The 19,762-nt window shown below is 36.4% G+C and overlaps 1 protein-coding gene across 6 annotated transcripts in view; it reads right to left on the bottom strand.

Moving 5' to 3' along the window:
• Positions 1–2,840: 2,840 nt before the first annotated feature.
• Positions 2,841–19,762, bottom strand: part of MON2 (MON2 homolog, regulator of endosome-to-Golgi trafficking) — a 138,180-nt gene continuing 121,258 nt past the window's right edge. For 5 of the 6 annotated variants that reach the window (XM_043965855.1, XM_043965857.1, XM_043965856.1 and 2 more), the window contains one exon: positions 2,841–3,543. In XM_043965855.1, the coding sequence (XP_043821790.1) occupies positions 3,380–3,543 (164 nt within the window). In that variant the 3' untranslated portion in view covers positions 2,841–3,379. Of the gene's footprint in view, positions 3,544–6,508; positions 7,541–19,762 lie in introns of those variants that run through there. The other variant, XM_043965859.1, reaches the window with a different exon arrangement.

The following is a 19,762-nucleotide window of genomic DNA, read 5'->3' as shown; positions in this document are numbered from 1 at the left end:
TTTGCAGAGAAGGAGCTGCCTTATATTGATCAAGGAAATTTCCTTACCTGTGAGTTTCCTGTACCAATGAAATTACAGGTGAGTCCCCTAAACTCAGCCCATTTAGACAACAGGCAGAATGACTTGGATGATCCTTCAGCAAGACAATCTGAAAATATAGTATGTAATTCTATGCAACTCAAAGGCAAGGTAATGATCTCTTACTTTCTTTTTAATTCCTCGATGCACTCAACAGCTAACAAGTATAAAGTAAATGTTGTTGACAGGGTCTTATATATCCTACTATCATTTTTTTAAGGTAGCAGTGATTTTAAGGAATATTTCAGTAGATCTCACTAAGGAATACTTCAGTGGATCTCACTGAGTTGGGTACTACTTCCTGTGGCACATCTCACAACTCATCCATGCCTTCTTTTATATCTTAGAGGGCTCTTGTTCATGCCCAACCATAAATCTTCCCTAAGGGAACTCAAGTGTTCCAGAGTTTCTTCCAGGTTTCATAAGACTATGTGCATATCCACGACATTGAAGCTGTTGATTTGTTAGCCCTAGCTCTTGCTACACGACCAGGTTCTTTTCAGGTTATAATGCTTCTTTGATAGTAACTTTTATGCCTTTTCTTTTGTACAATTTTTCTATTCCTTGGGCAACAAATAGAAAAAATTTTAAGAATCTGAATTAAATGAGGGTACTTTACCCCATCCCTACTTCCATTTTTTGGCAGTAATGATAACAGCAAGGAAATGGAGAGTCAGCTATACAAATGGTAATTTCTTTCACCTTTTGTAAACAGTATCAGAAAGGGTATTTGATAGTTGTCCAGCCATCGACAAGATGGGTAATATAACAGTGAATATATCCTGTGTAGTCTGCTTCTTGAAAAATATCCAATGCCAAAAAGAAAAAAAAAATCTCTAAACAAACTATTAAGAAAAAAGTTGATAAATGGCCATTTGAAAGTTCAAAAATTGTGCTTAATACATGAATTACAGAGATCATTTAGTGATATTTCCCCATAAAAACACAATCATAAATTCATAAATTGTTAGATTAATTCATAGATCGTTGTTTAACCCAACCCTCCTCATTTTAAAAATGAAGACTCAATATCAGGGCTTTTATACAGTGGGAAATTTTGGCATCTTATTTTTGGCAGCCCCAGCAAGGCAGTCCTCTTTAAGAAATTTTGGTTTTCTTGGAAGGAATTAATACTCAAGTGTTAGTAGCTTAATGCATTAACCCCTCTTGATGTTCTGTGCATTTTAAGAGAGTGCTTAGAAGAAGGGATATTTAGTAATCAATTCATGCACCCTTAAAATTTACTACATGGGCAACTGGGTTTTTGCAACATGTTCCTACAAAGTCTGGTAGATTACTAGTTTATAAATAAAATTCACAGGTTGCACATTTTAACTTTCATTAGCTAAATGCTCACGATAGTTAATATGCCAGTCAGTTCATTTTGAAACTCTTTTTCAAAATGAGTTACTTTCAGCATGATGACATCCAAATATGTATTTTGACTATTTATACTTCTTACCCGGAAGTTGCCAAAATATAATTAACACAATATACTGATCTCTTACTCTTAATCTGACAATACCTGAAGACAAAACGAAGTAAGTAAATTCAGCTTAAATAATTCTCCTTTAACTTTCAAGGAAAAATGTGACATATTAGAACTTAAGAAAGAAATGTATTACACAAATTTAAAGGGAAAATTTAAAAGTTCAATCATTTGTTTTAAAAAATTATTTTGAAACATTTCTATCTACCCCTACACCCTCTCCATTTTCCTAGTTATAAGAAAATGATAATGTGCAAAGTTTTAGAATTACACAATTAATAACAGCCCCAAATTTCGATACATTCTACCAGGTGAGTCAAAAATTCACTCAGCTGAGTCAAAAATGTATAAAATCTATTAAAATTAGATATTTTTCAGCACACTAATGCCATTTGTATTTCTTACAAATAATCACTTCCTTAAACATTATTATCCATTCTAATCAATGAAAATTTTAAGTAAGAAACACTATATTACCATAATCTATGAAATAAAAAGTATATTCAGCTAGGACAGAAATAATTTTTTAAAAAAGAAACAAGTAAAAGTACTTAGTACTTTCTCTAATACTTAGGTTTAGGAAAGTAAAACAAAAGAGCATTTTACTCCACGACAGAAAGTTTACTGTACTTCTAAATGCAAGACTGTCTCCAAAAATACACTTCTCCTTGTTTTATAATACACACACATTTTCTACTTCAAGTTCAGCACAAGAATTTCCCTCACTGAAAAGATGTACAAAATGAAACAGTGAAGATAACCGAAATGAATAAAATCTGGTATTGCTGAAATTTTGGGCTATTTTAAAATCAACCTGCTTAGATCATAATTCAGACAGTGACAAATGTCATTAGTGGAGAGTGAGGGTAAGCATCAGTAGAAACAACTTTTTAAAATCCAGAAGGAAAATACAAAAGTTAATAAAGCAAATTGGCAAGAGATAATAAAGAAATGAGGTATGGAGTCATAATGCTACAATATCTCAATGTATTAATTTATACATCAAACACTTCAAAATTTTAAATCAGCAAATCACTGACTATTTGCCACTGTCTGCATATGACCTCTCTAGTCAGATGTTTAATCACTATCATAAATACATTCAAAATAAGCACAAAGCTAATTGCATGATCATGTGATGAGCATATCTGCTGATCAATAAAGTAAAATAAATAAAAATGTAAGCATACAATGTTGTATTCACAATAAATACATATTCTCAAGCATTTGGCATTATTAATCTTTTTAAAAATTTAAATAATAAATGCAACTATTTTATACAGAACTGTACCATTTATTGTATACACAAGTATATCATCTCCCTTTGTTTACAAAGGCTGGTTACAGACAATATGGAATGTTACAGTACCATCTTGCATAAAATTTTAGTACAATTTTGTACTTGAAAAAGGGTGCAAAACACCAGCCTAATAAAGGACTGAATTGAAATACTTCTTTAAAATTACATCATTAACACATACACCACAAACTGTACATAAGTCCACTTTTCAGTCACCACTTCTATATACTGTAGCAGGCACATTAGATTATAAATGATCCCACCCATTCAGTTGAAATTATTAAAGGCTTGCACTGCTACTCATTCTGGAACTTTTTTGAGGTGTAAGCTTGTAGTATACATAAATCACCAAGCTCTCGTTAGTACAATTAAAAGGAAGCCAACAACAGCTGCCAAGTTATTATTTGCAAGAGACGTCCTTCTCACAGAAGCAAAAGTGAGTCCTCACTCAGAAGCAAACATTCTTTTTTTTTTTTTGGAGGGGATATTTTCCTTCAAATAGAAATACGTGGTCAAGACTCTCCATTTTGTACCTTGGATGCTGGTGGATGCATGAAGTCCTTAAAGGGAACTAATGCCTCTTTAAGTGCTGAGCAGATTTCTGGAGACGAGCAGGTTATGCATTCTACTAAAGTTGGGTATAAGGCAATTACTTGTGCCCAGGTATTGCCATCAACTGTAAAGCAAATGACATGAAATTTCTTTAAAAACTGGATCTTTCAATTCAACAAGAATTTATTGCCAATGTACAAAGTATTGTGAAAAGGACTAGGGATACGAGACAAAAACAAAATCTCTGCAGTTAAGGAGCTTACATTCTACTGGGAGGAAACATTATACACAGAAATAATATACAGAATAATTGGGAGTTTCATAGGAAAAGGGAAGCACAGACAACTGGGAATTCAAAAAAGGCCTAGTATAGGAAAGTAGTCTCAGAGCTGAGGCTTGAAGGGAGAGCACAGGTGAGGAAGGAGAACATGCAGGTGGGAGATGGAATGTCATCCACAGGAAACATCCAGTAGGCTGGTTCATTTGGAAATGGTTGTGCGGGAGGTGGGGGTCAGTAGGAATACTGTCCAAGAAGCCTAGAAAGGTGGGCTGAAGTCAGATTGTGAAAAACTTCAGATACCAAACAAGAGTTTGTATTTTATCCATGGGGACAATAGAGAGCCATGGAAGTTTCTTGAATAAATGACATGACAAGAAATGCTGAAACAATATATAAAGCTTCCACTATATCATTCACAAAAATGATCTTATGCTGGTGCCTTTCTGAATCTTTGGAAAGATTTTCTATGATAATGTTACAGTTGCATAATGTTTTACAATGTTCAAAGCTCTTTTTACTTGTCATCCTCAAAACAATCCCATAAGGTCAACCTGGAAGACCTAACACTTGCCATTTTAAAAATGGAAAATCAGAGCCTCATGGAGATGAAGTGAATTGTTCTAGTAGATGAGGGCCTGGACTCCATTAAAGTCTTTTTACTTTAATTCCAGCATTCCTTCCATTGTACCACGTTACTTTCAATTTCACATAGTAAAGTCATCAATACCCAATATTTTAACCATTTCATTGAATAGCAAAAGTAGCAGTATTATGTTTTAAAGACTCTGGAATCTAAAATATTAAAAATAATTCAAACCACCTCAAAATTATAGGTTCAAAATCACTATCAAAATATACTTATTTAAATAAAAAATTTTAAAATAAAGTATATATTTCAGTAAAAAATATTAAATAAAAGATTTTAAACAACTAGATTTCTTTTCAGATACTATTTGTAAAAACATACATATATACCTTTAAATTACTTGCTCTAATTTTGTTTTTGGCATCAGATAATAATTCTAAAGGATTACAAGGATGTTTGTTCTTTTTTGTACTATTTGCTACAGTTTCATATTTTTCATTTTTGTCTTCCCAACCAGATTATAAATCTAATCTCTCCTACTGCACTGAACACATAGTAATTATTCAATAAATACTTGATTTTACAAACAAAGCTCACCTAGAATCCCGGACAATCAGTTTCTCTGACCAGTTTTCAATTTATTCACTTACTTGTTCAACATGCATTTATTAAGTGCTTACTATTTGTCAGAGGCTGTGTTAGGTACTGGGAACACAAAGACAAAAACAAGCTATGGTGGCTCCTTCCTCCTTCTGGGATTCAGGGAACAAGTATTCAAAGTTACTCAAAATTCCCTAAACGACTTTCTACTGCTGCTTGCCCTTGGTTTTCCTGCCCTGGATGGGCCTTTTGTGCCTGGCCCAAGGTCCGCATCTTCACTCTGCCTTGAAAACCTTCTTTTGTGGACGATCAGAACATGCCCTGGGCAGTTCTCCTAGCTTCTGTCTGAGAGAACGCCCTGAGTTCTCTTCTGTTTAGGCAAACAATTCTCAGGTTTACCACTCCTAAGTCACTGCTCTCAAAGTTTCTTCTTGCTTTTTCTAAATTTAGTAGCTGAGTTCTCCTTCTTTCAGTTTTCTCTTCCTCTCCCATTTCATTTCTTCAGACTTGTCTGAGGGACACAGAGAGAGAGAGAGAGCATGCTGGGGTTACAGCCCAAAAGCATATGGCTTGGAATATTCTACTGCCCAGAGGCTTCTGGGCTTGGAGTAAGGATTTCCTGAATTCAAATTTGGTCTCAGACTATTGTTGTGACCTGGGGCAAGTCACTTACCCTGTCTGCCTCAGTTTCCTCAGTTGTAAAGTGGGTATTATAATAACACCACCTACCCTCCCGGTGGAGTTACTGTGAGGATAAAATGAGACAATAATTGTAAAGCACTTAGCACAGTCTGATACAGAGTAGTAAATACTTATTCCTTCCACTTTCCCTCCACTTTTAGCTGAGTGCTCTATGCTAACACGTGGCACAGCAGAGGACATAAAATACATACTGAATGAATGAGTAGTATCATCCTTTATATCTTCCAACCACACTTTCTGCCCATTGTCTCTCTTCTCAGTACCAAACATCAGCATTTCTAAAATTCAGTCATGCTCCTATTACTCTAGCCTAGCCTTATAAGCCTGCTAAAAACCACATATACTTTAAGGTTTTGCTCCTTTGGCCAAAACTTGACCTCAAGACCCCAGAGAGGTATTAAAATCATGCTTGATATTTAATTAACCTGGGGGATGAACTGATGCAGCTTCTTGGTGGCCTAAGGACAAACGCCAGCCCCTGCAGAGTCAGTTGCAACTCCCTCAGGCTAGACACCCTTTTCTAATAGTTGAGCCAATCCAACTGAATGAGTGCTGTATCTTTTCCATGCTATGGCTAAACCAACTTCTTCTTGTTAACTGTTGGATGGTCTATGACTCCCATTTTATTATAATCCCAAACCTGAGCCACCACACTAACTTTCCTCAGGCCTGGTCCATAATGCCAGTCTATTTTTGTTCATTAACAGATACTTCAGAAAAGAGCAGGAAAAGGCTTTGATGCCTACCAGTAGTGACCGTTGAGCCCTTTAATTTTTGGTTGAGGTGTGCGAGGATGCCAGGAGAGGAATTCAGACTTAAAAAACTCCAATAAACTATACAAATATCCAAATCAACAAATTTCTTCTTAAAAATTATTTTTATTCATTTTGAATTTAAATACATAAAGACAAAAAAGGGAACATTTCCATGTACACAGCACAACATACAAAGAGGATTCAATATAAAATCATGAATTTCCATTTCACACTGCTTAGTTTGTTTAATAAGTACTGTGCATCGTTTTCAAAGCTACTCTGCTTTTCTGTGCTTTCTCATAATTTTCTTTGGTTCTCTGCTGTGCACTTTTGATTTATTTTCCCCTCCCTCTTCCCCTTACCCTAGAGAAGGTTACCAGTAAACACAAATGTGTGTACATACATACATTTAAAACCATACTATACATACTTCTATTTGTCAGTTCTTTATCTGAAAGGTAGATAACATCTTCCTTCATAAGACCTTTGTAGCTTATTTGAATATTTATTATACATAAAATGACAATCATTCAAAGTGATGCTGTTACTGTGTATAATGTTCTTTGGGTTCTGCTCATTTCACTCTTCATTATTTTATGTACTCTTTCCATGTTTTTCTAAAATCAACTCATCATTTCAACAAACATGAAGTCCTGGTATGAACAAGGACTACGTTAGGTTTTAGATGTACAAAGACAAAAATGAAAATAGTCCCTATGTTCAAGGGCTTACACTTGGATGTTGTTCTTGGTAAATTTGATCACAAAATGACAATTTGTTTTCAGAAAATTAAATATCTGCTAAGTGCCCACTACAATCTTAGCATTATTCTTCAAGCTATGGGAAACAAGACCTCAAAAGGTTTGCCATTTGGTTGGGGATATGATACTAAAACGCATAAATACGAGACTTACAAGGGGCAGAGCCAAAATGGCAGAGTAAAGAAAGTGCTCAGCTGAGCTCTCCCAATTTTCTCCTCCGAACAACTTTAAAATACCACCTAAAAAAGGTCAGAGTGAGACATTTTTCCAGCCTAAATCAACAAATGAGGTTGAAAAAGAGATTTGTGACAAGGAGGAGGCTGGTCTAGAGCCCATGTGGATGAAACGCCAGTGGTATCACCAGGTGGTAGAGGAAGAAGCAGCAGCAGCTTCAGGAGTTCTCAATCTGGAGATGGTGAAGGGGCCTGGAAATCTGTCTGAAAGAGATCACAGGGGACCCCTGTGTAGACACTCTTTGGCAATTCCATTGTCTATACACTCTTTTGGGTCATAGCTCTTCTGTGAAGAGGGAGTGAAAGCTCTGAGGGGCAGTATCACTTCTAGCCCAAAGAGATTAGAGACCCTGAGGAACATTATTGTTTCTGGTCCCAAGTGAACAGGGGCTCAGAGGAGCAGTATCTCTTGAAATCTCAAGGGATCAAAGGCCCTTCCTGAATAAGAACCAGAGTGGAAACCAAGAGAGCCAATTACCACACATTTCTGCAGATCATACCACCTTGGAAGAAATAAAAACTTCCAAACCCCAAGAACTACCTCTGAAAAGAATAGTGCAAAAAAGCCTGATGGTTCAGACAGTTTCTCCTCTCCCCAACAGAAACAGAGCCCAACATTAACATAAAGTTCCAAATCTAAAAATAGGGTAGAAAAATGAGCAAACAATAAAAAGAGCATCTGACCATAAAAAAGCTACTAGGGTGACTGGGAAGATCAAGACATTCAGAAGAAAATGAAATCAAAATAGTGCAAGCAAAGCCTCAAAGAAAAAAGGAAGCCCAACAAGAATTCCTGTAAAATTAAAAAAATTATTTTCAAAATCAATAACAAGGGAAGAGGAAAAATTAGGTAAAGAAATGGAAGCAAAGGAAGAAAATTATGAAAAGACAATTAACAGCTTAGAAAAATAGGCACAAAAAGTACTAAAGAAAACAATAGCTTAAAAAACAACTGGCCAAATAGAAAAAGGTACAAAAACTCACTAAAAAAATAATTCCTTAGAAATTAGAATTGGGCAAGAGGAAGCTAATGACTCTATGAGACATCAAGAAATGATAAAACAAAGTCAAAAGAATGCAAAAAAGAAGAAAATGAGAACTATCTCATTGGAAAAACCATCTAATTTAGAAAACAGATCAAGGAGAGACAATTTAATAATTATTGGATTACCTGGAAGCCATGATCAAAAAGAGTCTAGACGTGGTAAAAAAAATTGTGAAGGAAAACTGCCTTGATATCCAAGAACCAGAGAGCAAAACAGAAACTGAAAGAATAAATTGATCACCTCCTGAAAGAGATCCCCAAATGAAAACTCTCAGGAATATTTTAGCCAAATTACAGAGTCCCCATGTCAAGGAAAAAATATTGCAAGCAACCATAAAGAAACCATTCAAATAGCTTGAAGCCACAGTCAGGATCACACAAGATGTTAAATGATCAGAAGGCTTGGACTATTATATTCTGGAAAGTAAAAGAGCTGGGATTACAACTAAGAATAACCTACCCAGCAGAACTGAATGTGATCTTTTAATGGATATTTAATAAAATGGAGGCCTTTCAAGCATTCCTGATGAAAAGACCAGAGGTGAATAGAAAATACGACTTACAAATACAAGACCAGAGAGAAGCATAGAAAGGGAAATAGGAAAGGGAAATCATAAGGGACTTAATAAAGTTAAATTGTATACTGTCCTACATGGGAAGATGATACTTCTAACTCATAAGAACTTTCTCATTATTAGGACAGTTAGAAGGAATTTTCATGCTCCTATAATTTACTTATTATATCACCCTTTATATCTAAATCATGTACCCATTTTGACCTTATCTTGGTATGTGATGTGAGATGTTGGTCTATTCCTAGTTTCTGCCAGATTGCATTTCAGTTTTTCCAGCAATTTTAGTCAACTGTTGAGATTTTACCTGAAAAGGCTGGGTCTTTGGATTTATCAATCATTAGATTAGTATGGTCATTTACTACTGTGTACTGGGTACCTAATCCATTCCACTGATCCACCACTCTATTTCTTAGCCAGTCTCAGAGAGTTTGGATGATTACTTCCTTGTAATATAATCTGAAATCTAGAACTGCTCAACTGCCCTCCTTCACATTTTTTCCCCAGATTCCCTAGATAATTCTTGACCTTTTGTTCTTCCAGATGAATTCTGTTATTATTTTTTCTGGCTCTGTAAAATAATTCTTTGATAGTTTGACTGGCATGGCACTGAATTAACTTAAAGTAAATTAATTTATGTAGAATTGTCATTTTTATTATCTTGGCTTGGCCTACACACAAACAATCAATATTTCTCAGATTAATAAAATGAAGGGCTTTCAAGCATTCCTGATGAAAAGACCAGAGGTGAACAGAAAATTTTATTTTCAAATACAAGACTCAAGAGAAGCATAAAAAGGATTCATGAAAGAGAAATCATAAGGGACTTAATATGGCTAAACCTTTCTATATGGGAGGATCCAAAGCTATCTTCTAAGAATGTTACCATTATTAGGGCAGTTAGATGAATTCTACATAAAAAGAAGGTATGAGAATTGAGTTATGTTGGGATATATTTTAAAAAATGGATAAGGGGGCAGCTAGGTGGTGCAGTGGATAGAGGTCCTCGATTGAGGAGGACCTGAGTTCAAATCCAACCTCAGACACTTGACACATACAAGCTGTGTGACCCTGGGCAAGTCACTTAACCCCCATTGCCCCCCCCACACAAAAAAATGGATAGACAAGAAACAGGGATGCCCTGGGAGAAGAGGGAAGGGAAAGGAAGAATGTGAAAAATTATCTCACATGAAAGAGGCACACAAGGAAGAACTGTTATAGGAGGGGGAAATGGTGTGTATGTGAAGGGGCAAGCAATGCTTGAACCTCACTCACAAGTGAATTGATTAAAAGAGGAAAAAACATACACACACAAATGGTAATAGAATCTATCTTACCAATAGGTGGTAGGAGGGGAAGGAAATGAGATGGGGAGGGAAGGGGTGATGAAAGGGAGGGCAGATAAAAGAAAGTCAGAAGCAAAACAGAGGAGAAGAGGGACAGGATAAAAAGAGAAGGATAAACAGAAGAAAACTTGATTGTGTTGAACTCACCCACAAAATGAAAGGGAATAGCAAAATGGATTAGAAACCACAATCCAACAATATGTTGAAAAAGAGACACATATATAGACTTAAAATAAAGGGATGGAGCAGAATGTATTATATTATACATCAGCTGAAGGAAAAATGGCAGGGGTAGCAATAATGATGTCAGACAAAGCAAAAGCAAAAATAAATCTAATTAAATGGGATAAACAGGGAAAACTGTATCTTGCTAAAAGGCACCAAAGGCAGTGAAATAACATCAATACTAAACATATATGCACGAAATAGCATAACATCCAAATTCTTAAAGAAAAAGTTAAAAATATTAAAGAAGGAAATAGTAAAACTATATTGGTGGATCTCAACCCATTTCTATCAGAGCTGGATAAATTGAACCATAAAATAAATAAGAAAGAAGTCAAGGAGATGAATAGAATCTTAGAAAAGTTAAGTTATGGTAGACTTCTGGAGAAAACTGAAAGGGAAAAGAAAGTATACCTTTTTCTCAGCTGTACATGGTACCTTCACAAAAGCTGACCATATATTAGGGCATAAATACTTCACAGGCAAATGCAGAAATATTAAACACACCCTTTTCAGACCATAATGCAATAAAAATTAAACTTAATAAAGAGCCACTGAAGCCTAGATTAAAAGTTAATTGGAGGGGGCAGCTAGGTGGCACAGTGGATAGAGCACCGGCCCTGGAGTCAGGAGTACCTGGGTTCAAATCCAGCCTCAGACACTTAACACTTACTAGCTGTGTTAATGCATTTAACTGTACTATAAGCTAGTTGATATTTCTGTATCTCTCCCACCAGAATAACGTATGGGACTTTTGTCAAAAGTATTACTAAAACTGAAGTACTACATCATTCCTCTGACCCATAATTTTAATAACCATTTTAAAAAAGGAAAACATTTTTCTGGTATGACTATAATTATATAATTGTTTTTGAGGAGTTATTTCCACCAGCCAAATTTTGTACCACTTTTTCCATTTGTCCAATTCTGTTTTTTAAGGTGATACTTTTTTCAGTATTATTTTGTATTTGTTTTATCAAGCTGTTAATTATCTTTTTTTTTTGGTGGGGCAACGAGGGTTAAGTGACTTGCCCACGGTCACACAGCTAGTGTCAAGTGTCTGAGCCGAGATTCAAACTCAGGTCCTCCTGAATCTAGGGCCAGTGCTTTATCCACTGCGTCACCTAGCTGCCTACATTGTCTTTTCACAATTTTCTTGCATAGCTTATTTCTTTCCCCAATTTTTCTTCTACCACCCTTACCGGATTTTTAAAATTATTTTTTAGCTCTTCCAGGAATTCTTGTGGGCTTCTACTAAATTAATTTTTTTCTCTGAGGCTTTGCTTGTAGCTCTTTTGACATTGTCTTCTGAGTTTGTCTTGAGCTTCCCTGTCACTATAGCACCTTTTTATGGTGAGATGGGGGGGGGGGGGGCGGTGTTTCACATTTGCTCATTGTTACAAGCTATTTCTTGACTTTTAACTTTATGTTAAAGTTGGTTTCTCTTCCTGGAGTGGGGATTGGGGGGGAGGGGAACTGTCCCAAACTTTAGGCTTTTTAGCACTTCTATTTTTTCAGAGCTAGTTCTAGGTGTTTGGCATTTTCAGTGCCTCCTAACTGGTGTGTTGCCAGGAGAGGTGTGGTAACTGCTCCTTTGCAAATAGAAATGCTTCTTAGAGCCCTTTCTCTGTGGAGATTGCAAGAGTTACTGCTCTTGAAGACAACAAGTGCTCCATTCTGGCCTGGAACTGTCACCTATTATTCTAATAGTAAATATTTTCTAAAAGACTGCCACAAAAATAACTAAAGCTTATATACCAACATCAGTTGCTGAGGATAAAGAAATTCTAAGAAGAACTTGGTAACGCTACAAATTAAATCAATGTACATGGGGGCAGCTAGGTGGCACAGTGGATAGAGCACCGGCCCTGGAGCCAGGAGGACCTGAGTTCAAATCCGGCCTCAGACACTTAACACTTACTAGCTGTGTGACCCTAGGCAAGTCACTTAACCCCAAATGCCTCACCCCCCCCCAATCAATGTATACTCTGATATCTGGGAAGTTCAGTGCACAAATATGGAAAGGCAGGAATGGGTAGAAATATATATGAGGCATGGTTCAGGATGAAGTAATGAGAGAGGCCAAAGACTTTTAGATTAAAGAGTATCGAGGTTTTAAATAATGAAAACTTCTTCAAGAAAAAAATGGAACAGGTATTTTAACAGATTTGTTATTGACATGAGCAGTATTCTTGAATTAGCTGTATGTGCAGCCCTGTCAAAGATTAGAACAAATAAAAAGCAAGAAGAAAAAATGAGAAAAAGATACAACATAAAACAATTCTAAATTAAGCAAGAAAATGACAAGCAAAAATGGGATATGAACAACAAAAGTGACATCAACACTAATCATAATAATGTTCTAAAGAAGTTTAACCAATATAAATTAGTTATGAGAGGGAAACCAAAGGAGTTCAGAAATCATGTTATTTGGGAAACATTTGATTTACATGCCAAACAGAGAGAGAAGGTTGCTGTGGGCAAAACCGATTTTCAATAAATAAATGGTATCAAAGACTAAGGATAGAAAGTCTTCAAGGGAAGACATCCATAGTACCAATAGCTATGTGAAAAAAATCCTCCATGACACCAATAATTAAGAATATCACAAATGATAGAAATTCAGGTTCCATTTCACACCCATCAGGCTGGCAAAGATGACCAAAACAATAAAATGTTGGAAGGAGTGTGATAAAAGCCACATAATGCATTGTTAGGGAAGCTGTGGATTGGTCCAGCCAATTTGGAAAGCAATTTGGAATTTGGCCCCCAATGTTATTCAACTACACATATTCTTTCTTTCTTTCTTTTCTTTTTTTTTTTTTTGATAAGAAACATTTCTGGGGCAGCCCTGGAGTCAGGAGGACTTGAGTTTAAATCTGGCCTCAGACACTTAACATTTACTAGCTGTATGACCCTAGGCAAGTCACTTAACCCCAACTGCCTCAGGAAGGACAGACGGACGGACGGAAGGAAGGAAGGAAGATTTCTATTTAAAGTTTTGAATTCCAAATTCTATCCCTCCTTCCCTCCCCCTTCTCTGAGGGAGGGAACTTGAAATGAAAGGGAACTGACTCGAGGAATGACTCAACAAAACATGAATATATTAGAATATAATTATGCCATAAAAAATGACATAAAGGATAATGGCAGAGAAATTTGGGAAGTCCTGTATAAACTGAAAAGGAGTCAACTGACTAAAAACAGAACAAGTTAACAACATTGCAAGAATGGACAACTTTGACTTAAAAACTATCATAATAACCAACTACAATTCCATATAATCCCATAATGTGCAAAAGAGGCAAACAGACTATGCAAAATGAGATGTAAATTTTTTAAGGTACACTTTATTGGAATCACTAATTTGATTGTGTTCAACCTTTACTTAGAAAGTGCCTATAATGTGCCAGGCACTGGCTAGATGCTATGGATACAAAACAAAAATGAAAAGTTTGTGCTCTTTTAGGACCTTGTGTGTATGTATGTGTATGTGTATGTGTATGTGTATGTGTATGTGTATATATATACACATACACATATATATTTCCAACTACATGTAAAAACAATTTTTAACATTCATTTAAAAAAATTGAGTCCCAAATTCTCTTTGCCCCCCCCCCCCCGCATTGAGACAGCAAGCAATTTGATATAGGTTACACATGTGCAGTCATGTGAAACATTTCTACATTAGGCATGTTGTTTTCCCCCTCAAAAAAAACCCCTAAAAATACACTTTGAACTGCAGACTATCAGTTTTTTTCTCTGGAGGTGGATGACATTTTTCATCTTAAGTCCTTTGGAATTACCTTCAATCATTGTATTGCTGAGAATAGTTGTCGCAGTTGATCATCATACAATATTGCTGTTAGTATGTACAATATTCTCCTGGTTCTACTCATTTCACTTTGCATCAGTTCACACAAGTCTTGACAAGTTTTTCTGAAAGCATCTTGCTCATTATTTCTTATACCACAATAGTATTCCAACATAGCATATACTACAACTTGTTTAGCCATTTCCCAACTAATGAGCATCCTCCTGATTTCCAGTTCTTTGCCAACACAAAAAGAGTTTCTATATTTTTGTATACATAGGCCCTTTCCTTTTTAAAATCTCTTTGGGATACAGACCTAATAGTGTTACTGCTGGTTCAAAAAGCATGTAGTTTTATAGACCTTTGGAACATTCCAAACTGCTCTACAGCATGGTTAGATCAGTTCACAACTCTACCAATAGTGCATTAGTGTCCTGGTTTTCTCATATCCCCTCCAACATTTGTCATTTTCTTTTTCTGTCATATTAGCTAATTTGATAGGTATGAAATAGTACCCTGGAGTTGTTTTGTTTTCCTAATCAAAACTGATTTTCATATGACTATAAACAGCTTTGATGTCTTTATCTGAAAACTACTTGTTCATATCCTTTGACCATTTACAAATTGGGGAGTCACCTTTATTCTTTTTTGTTTGTTTTTGTTTTTTTTGAGAGGCAATAGGGGTTAAGTGACTTGCCCAGGGTCATACAGTTACTTACGTGTCTGAGGCCAGATTTGAACTCAGGTACTCCTGAATCCAGGGCCAGCACTTGATCCACTGCGTCACCTAGTAACTTTATTTTTATAAATTTGACTCAGTTCTCTAAATATTTGAGAAATGAGGCCTTTATCAGAGAAATTTTGTTTTTTGGGTGAATTCATCCCATTTTCATTCACAGTTATAATTACTGTGTATTTCCCTCTATCCTCTCTCTCTCTCATTTCACCCTGTTCCTCCTCAAAAGTGCTTTGCTTTTGACTACTAAATCCTTCAACCGTACCACCTTTCTTTCAGCCTACCCCCCTCCCCAACCTTCTTTTATCAACCTCCTCTCCTACTTTCCTGTAGGGTAAAGTAGATTTCTATAACCAACTTGGTATGTATATTATTCCCTCTCTGAGTCAATTCTTATGACCCTCTGCAAATCTTCCCCTCCAATATAAAAGCTCTTTTGTGCCTCTTACGTGAGATAATTTATGTCATTCTGCCTCTCCTTTCCCTCTTTTCCCAGTGTATCCCTGTGTCTTTAATTTTTTTGTTGTTGTATATCTCCTTCTGCCATAATAACAATAAAGTTCTTACAAGTTACAAGTATCATCTTCCCATATAGAAGTATAAACAGTTTAACTTTATTGAACCCCTTATGATTTCTCTTCCCTGTTTACTGTGTTATGTTTCTCTTGAGTCTTGTACTTGAAAGTTAAATTTTCTATTCAGCTCTGGTTTTTTTTTATCAGGAATGCTTCAAAGTACTCTATTTCTTTAAATATCTATCAGATTATACTAAAGTTTGCTGGGTAGGTTATTCTTGGTTATAATCCTAGCTCTTTTGCCCTTTGGAATATCATAGTTCAAGCCCTCAGATCCTTTAATGTGGCAGCTACCAAATCTTGTGTGATTCTAACTGTGGCTCTCTAAGATTTGAATTGTTTCTTTCTGGCTGCTTGCATTATTTTTCCTTTTCCAGGGAAATTTATAATTTGGCTATAATATTCTTGGGAGTTCTCATTTAGGGAATCTCTTTCAGGAGGGGACTGATGTATTTGTTTAATTCCTGTTTTACCCTATGATTCTGGGCGATGAGGCCAGTTTTCCTTGCTAATTTTTTTTTGGGGGGGGGGGTGAGGCAGTTGGGGTTAAGTGACTTGGCCAGAGTCACACAGCTATTAAAGTGTTAAGTGTCTGAGGCTGGATTTGAACTCAGGTCCTCTTGAATCCAGGGCCGGTGCTCTATCCACTGCGCCACCTAGCTGCCCCTCCTTGATAATTTCTTGAAAGATGAGTTATAGGTTTTGTCTTTTTTTTTTTTTAAAATCAGGGTTTTCAGGTGGTCCCATAATTCTTAAATTATCTCTCCTTGATCTATTTTATGTCAGTTGTATTTCCAATGAGATATTTTGCATTTTTTTCTATTTTTTCATTCTTATGACTTTGTTTTGTTTCTTGATAGCTCATAGAGTCATCAGCTTCCTCTTGCCCAATCCTAATTTTTAAGGAATTATTTTCTTCAGTCAGCTTTTGTATCTCCTTTTCCATTTTTGCCAATTCTACTTTTTAAGGCATTCTTTCTTCAGTGGGTTTTTGTACCACTTCCCATTTGGCTAATTTTGCTTTGCAAAAATTTCTTTTCTTCAGTAGATTTTCGTACCTCTCTTATCATTTGGCCTATTTTTAAGGTGTTATTTTCATTAGTATTTTTTGTGCCTTCTGTATCCAGCTGTTGACTTTTTTCCCCCATGATTTTCTTGCATCACTCTCATTCCCTTTCCCACTATTTATTCCACCTCCCTTATCTGATTTCTTTTTATTGGCAGGGACAATGAGGGTTAAGTGACTTGCCCAGGGTCACACAGCTAGTAAGTGTCAAGTGTCTGAGGCCAAATTTGAACTCAGATCCTCCTGAATCAAGGGCTGGTGTTTTATCCACTGCGCCACCTAGCTACCCCGTCACTTATATGATTTTTAAAATCATTTTTGAGCTCTTCCAGGAACTTTTTTCTTGGGGGGGGGGGGGGGGAGGAAGACCAATTCACATTTTTCTTTGAGGCTTTGCATTTAGCTTTTTTTTTTTTTGGCAGGGCAATGAGGGTTAAGTGACTTGCCCAGGGTCACTGAGCTAGTTAAGTGGCAAGTGTCTGAGGCTGGATTTGAACTCAGGTCCTGCTGAATCCAAGGCCAGTGCTTTATCCACTGCGCCACCTAGCTGCCCTGCATTTCGGTTTTTTGACAGTAGTTTTCTGAGTTTGTGTTTTCAGCTTCCCTGTTACCATGGTAACTTTCTATGGTCAAAGTGTTTTGGTTGTTGTTTGCTCAAATTTCTAGTCTATTTCTTGACTTTTAATTTTATATCATAGCTAGGCTCTACTCCCAGGGTAGAGCTTCAGATTTTTCATGCTATGTTTTCAGAGCTGGTTCTAAGGGTTTCTAAGTTTTCCATTCTTCCAAGGTGTTATGATGTAAGGAGAGGTTCTTATACTGACTGTACTCTGTGTGACCACAAGCATTCTTTTCCACCCTGGAACTGTGACCTAGGACTCAGTATGGGCAATGCAACAGAGTCCTGGCCCCCAATGACAGGAAAAAGTCTACTGTAAACTCCTTTGTATCAGTTGTACAATCCCCCTACTGTGTGTCATCTGAGAGTTCTGAAAACCACTGCCTTAGATTCAGTTGCCTTCAAGGCCAGTTGCTAGCTTGCTGAGGCTTAGCCTGTGTTGGACTGCACTCCACTCTCACCCCAATGAGACAGATCTTTCCTGCAGTCCTTCTAGGTTGTCTTTGGCTGGTAAACCATAAATAAAAATGTTTATTTTAAAAAAAAGAAGAAAATCATAGAGAGATTTACATGAAATAATGTAGAGTGAAATGAACAAAACCAAGAGAATGTTGTACAAAGTAACAGCAATATAGTATGAAGAATAACTGAATGACTAAATTATTCCAAGTATAATAAATAATCAAATCAACTACAAAAAACGTATGAAGGAAGATGCTATCTACCTCCAGAGAAAGAACTGATAAATAGAAGTATGCATGTATGTTTTTTTTAATATACACATATACATCCACCTCCACACATGCATGCATGCATACACATATGAATGAAATGGTGGCCTTTTCTAGTGCTGGGTGGGGAAAGAGGGAGGACAGTTCAGAACTTAAACTATAATAAAAAATAAATAAAAGAAAAAAGTTTATATTTTATCCTGGAGGTAATAGGGACCCCCTTGTAGTTTATAGGGTAGGGGAGTAATATAATGATGTTTGACCTTTAAGAAAATGACTCTGGCAGCTGAGAGTAGGAGAGACTCAAAAGTAGAGAGACTTGAGGTAGGAGACCAATTAGAGAGCTATTGCAATAATCCAGGTGACAGGTGATAAGAGCCTGAACTAGGGTAGTGGCCATGTAAATAGTGAGAAAGGGAAGTATTCAAGTGATACTATGGAGTTAGAAATAACAAGCATGAAGTGATGAGAGGCTATACCATGGTACTGACATTATCACAAGAGAGAAAGGGGTATATTTGAAAGCTGTTTCAAAGCTGAAATCAACCAACCATAGCAACAGACTGGCTATAGGTATGAGAGATAAGGAGGAGTTGAGGATGACATCAAAGTTGCACACTTGTGGAATTGAGAGCATGATGGCCCAATGAACTGGGTCCAGAGGAGAGTATCAGTCTGGATTGCTTTCAGGAGACTGCAAAGATCCTTTAATGTTCCCAAGCTTGTCATGAAAGCAAAGATCCATGTTTCTTAGTACCAATATTCTGCCAATGTTGTTATATGGCAGTAAAACATGGAATATGACAATCACCAAGAATTCAAAACAAAAATCACATAAAGGGCAATGAATGGAAAGATGCATGGTGGTGTGAGAGCCAGCTGCAATATGAAACCAGTGAAGAACCTCAAGTAACAGGAATAAAAGGTCATCAAACTAGCCCATTTCCTCTTTCTATCACATGGAAAGAATGATGACAGGTGGACAACCAAAGTGCTTTACTTATACTTTTGTGATGGTAGGAGAAAGCAAGGAATGTCCCTAACATTTGGGTTGACTCTGGAAGAAACTTGTGAGAAGTCATGGCCAATAGCTGCAGAGTTTACTGAAATAGTCTTTATGGTTTAAATTAACAATCCAGACTTCCCCATGTATTCTGGTTAAATCTCTCAGGCACTCTGGGCTAAATGTCAGAAGACTCTTGGAAGTAATTTTAATACAGTACCTAATGGCAAACATAGAAAATGGATCTGCTAAAAATGGCAGGGAAAAATACTGAGGTCAAATTTTGAAAATTATTTGGATTCAAATACAAATTTTCCCAGCGTGAACTACTATGATTCTTAGTAAGCTGCTTAACATCCTTGTAGCTCAAATTTTTGATCTACAAAATGGGAACATTATATTTTATCTGTAAATCATAAAAATATTAAGCACATAGATTCAGTAATATTAGTTATTATAAGTACATACGTAGGGGCAGCTAGGTGGTGCAGTGGATAGAGCACTTGCCCTGGATTCAGGAGGACCTGAGTTCAAATCCAGCCTCGGGCACTTAACACTTACTAGCTGTGTGACACTTAACCCCAATTGCCTCACCAAAAAAAAAAAAATTACGTATGTATATTTTACTTGATAAAGGATGAAATAACAATTCAAGAGATAAAGGGAACAAGTTTTGCTGAGAAAGCTCTTG

Source organism: Dromiciops gliroides, chromosome 5 (assembly GCF_019393635.1).
Source record: "Dromiciops gliroides isolate mDroGli1 chromosome 5, mDroGli1.pri, whole genome shotgun sequence".
In the NCBI taxonomy this organism is placed as follows: domain Eukaryota; kingdom Metazoa; phylum Chordata; class Mammalia; order Microbiotheria; family Microbiotheriidae; genus Dromiciops; species Dromiciops gliroides.
The sequence above is the reverse complement of the archived record's forward strand: the minus strand, read 5'-3'. Positions and strand labels throughout refer to the sequence as shown.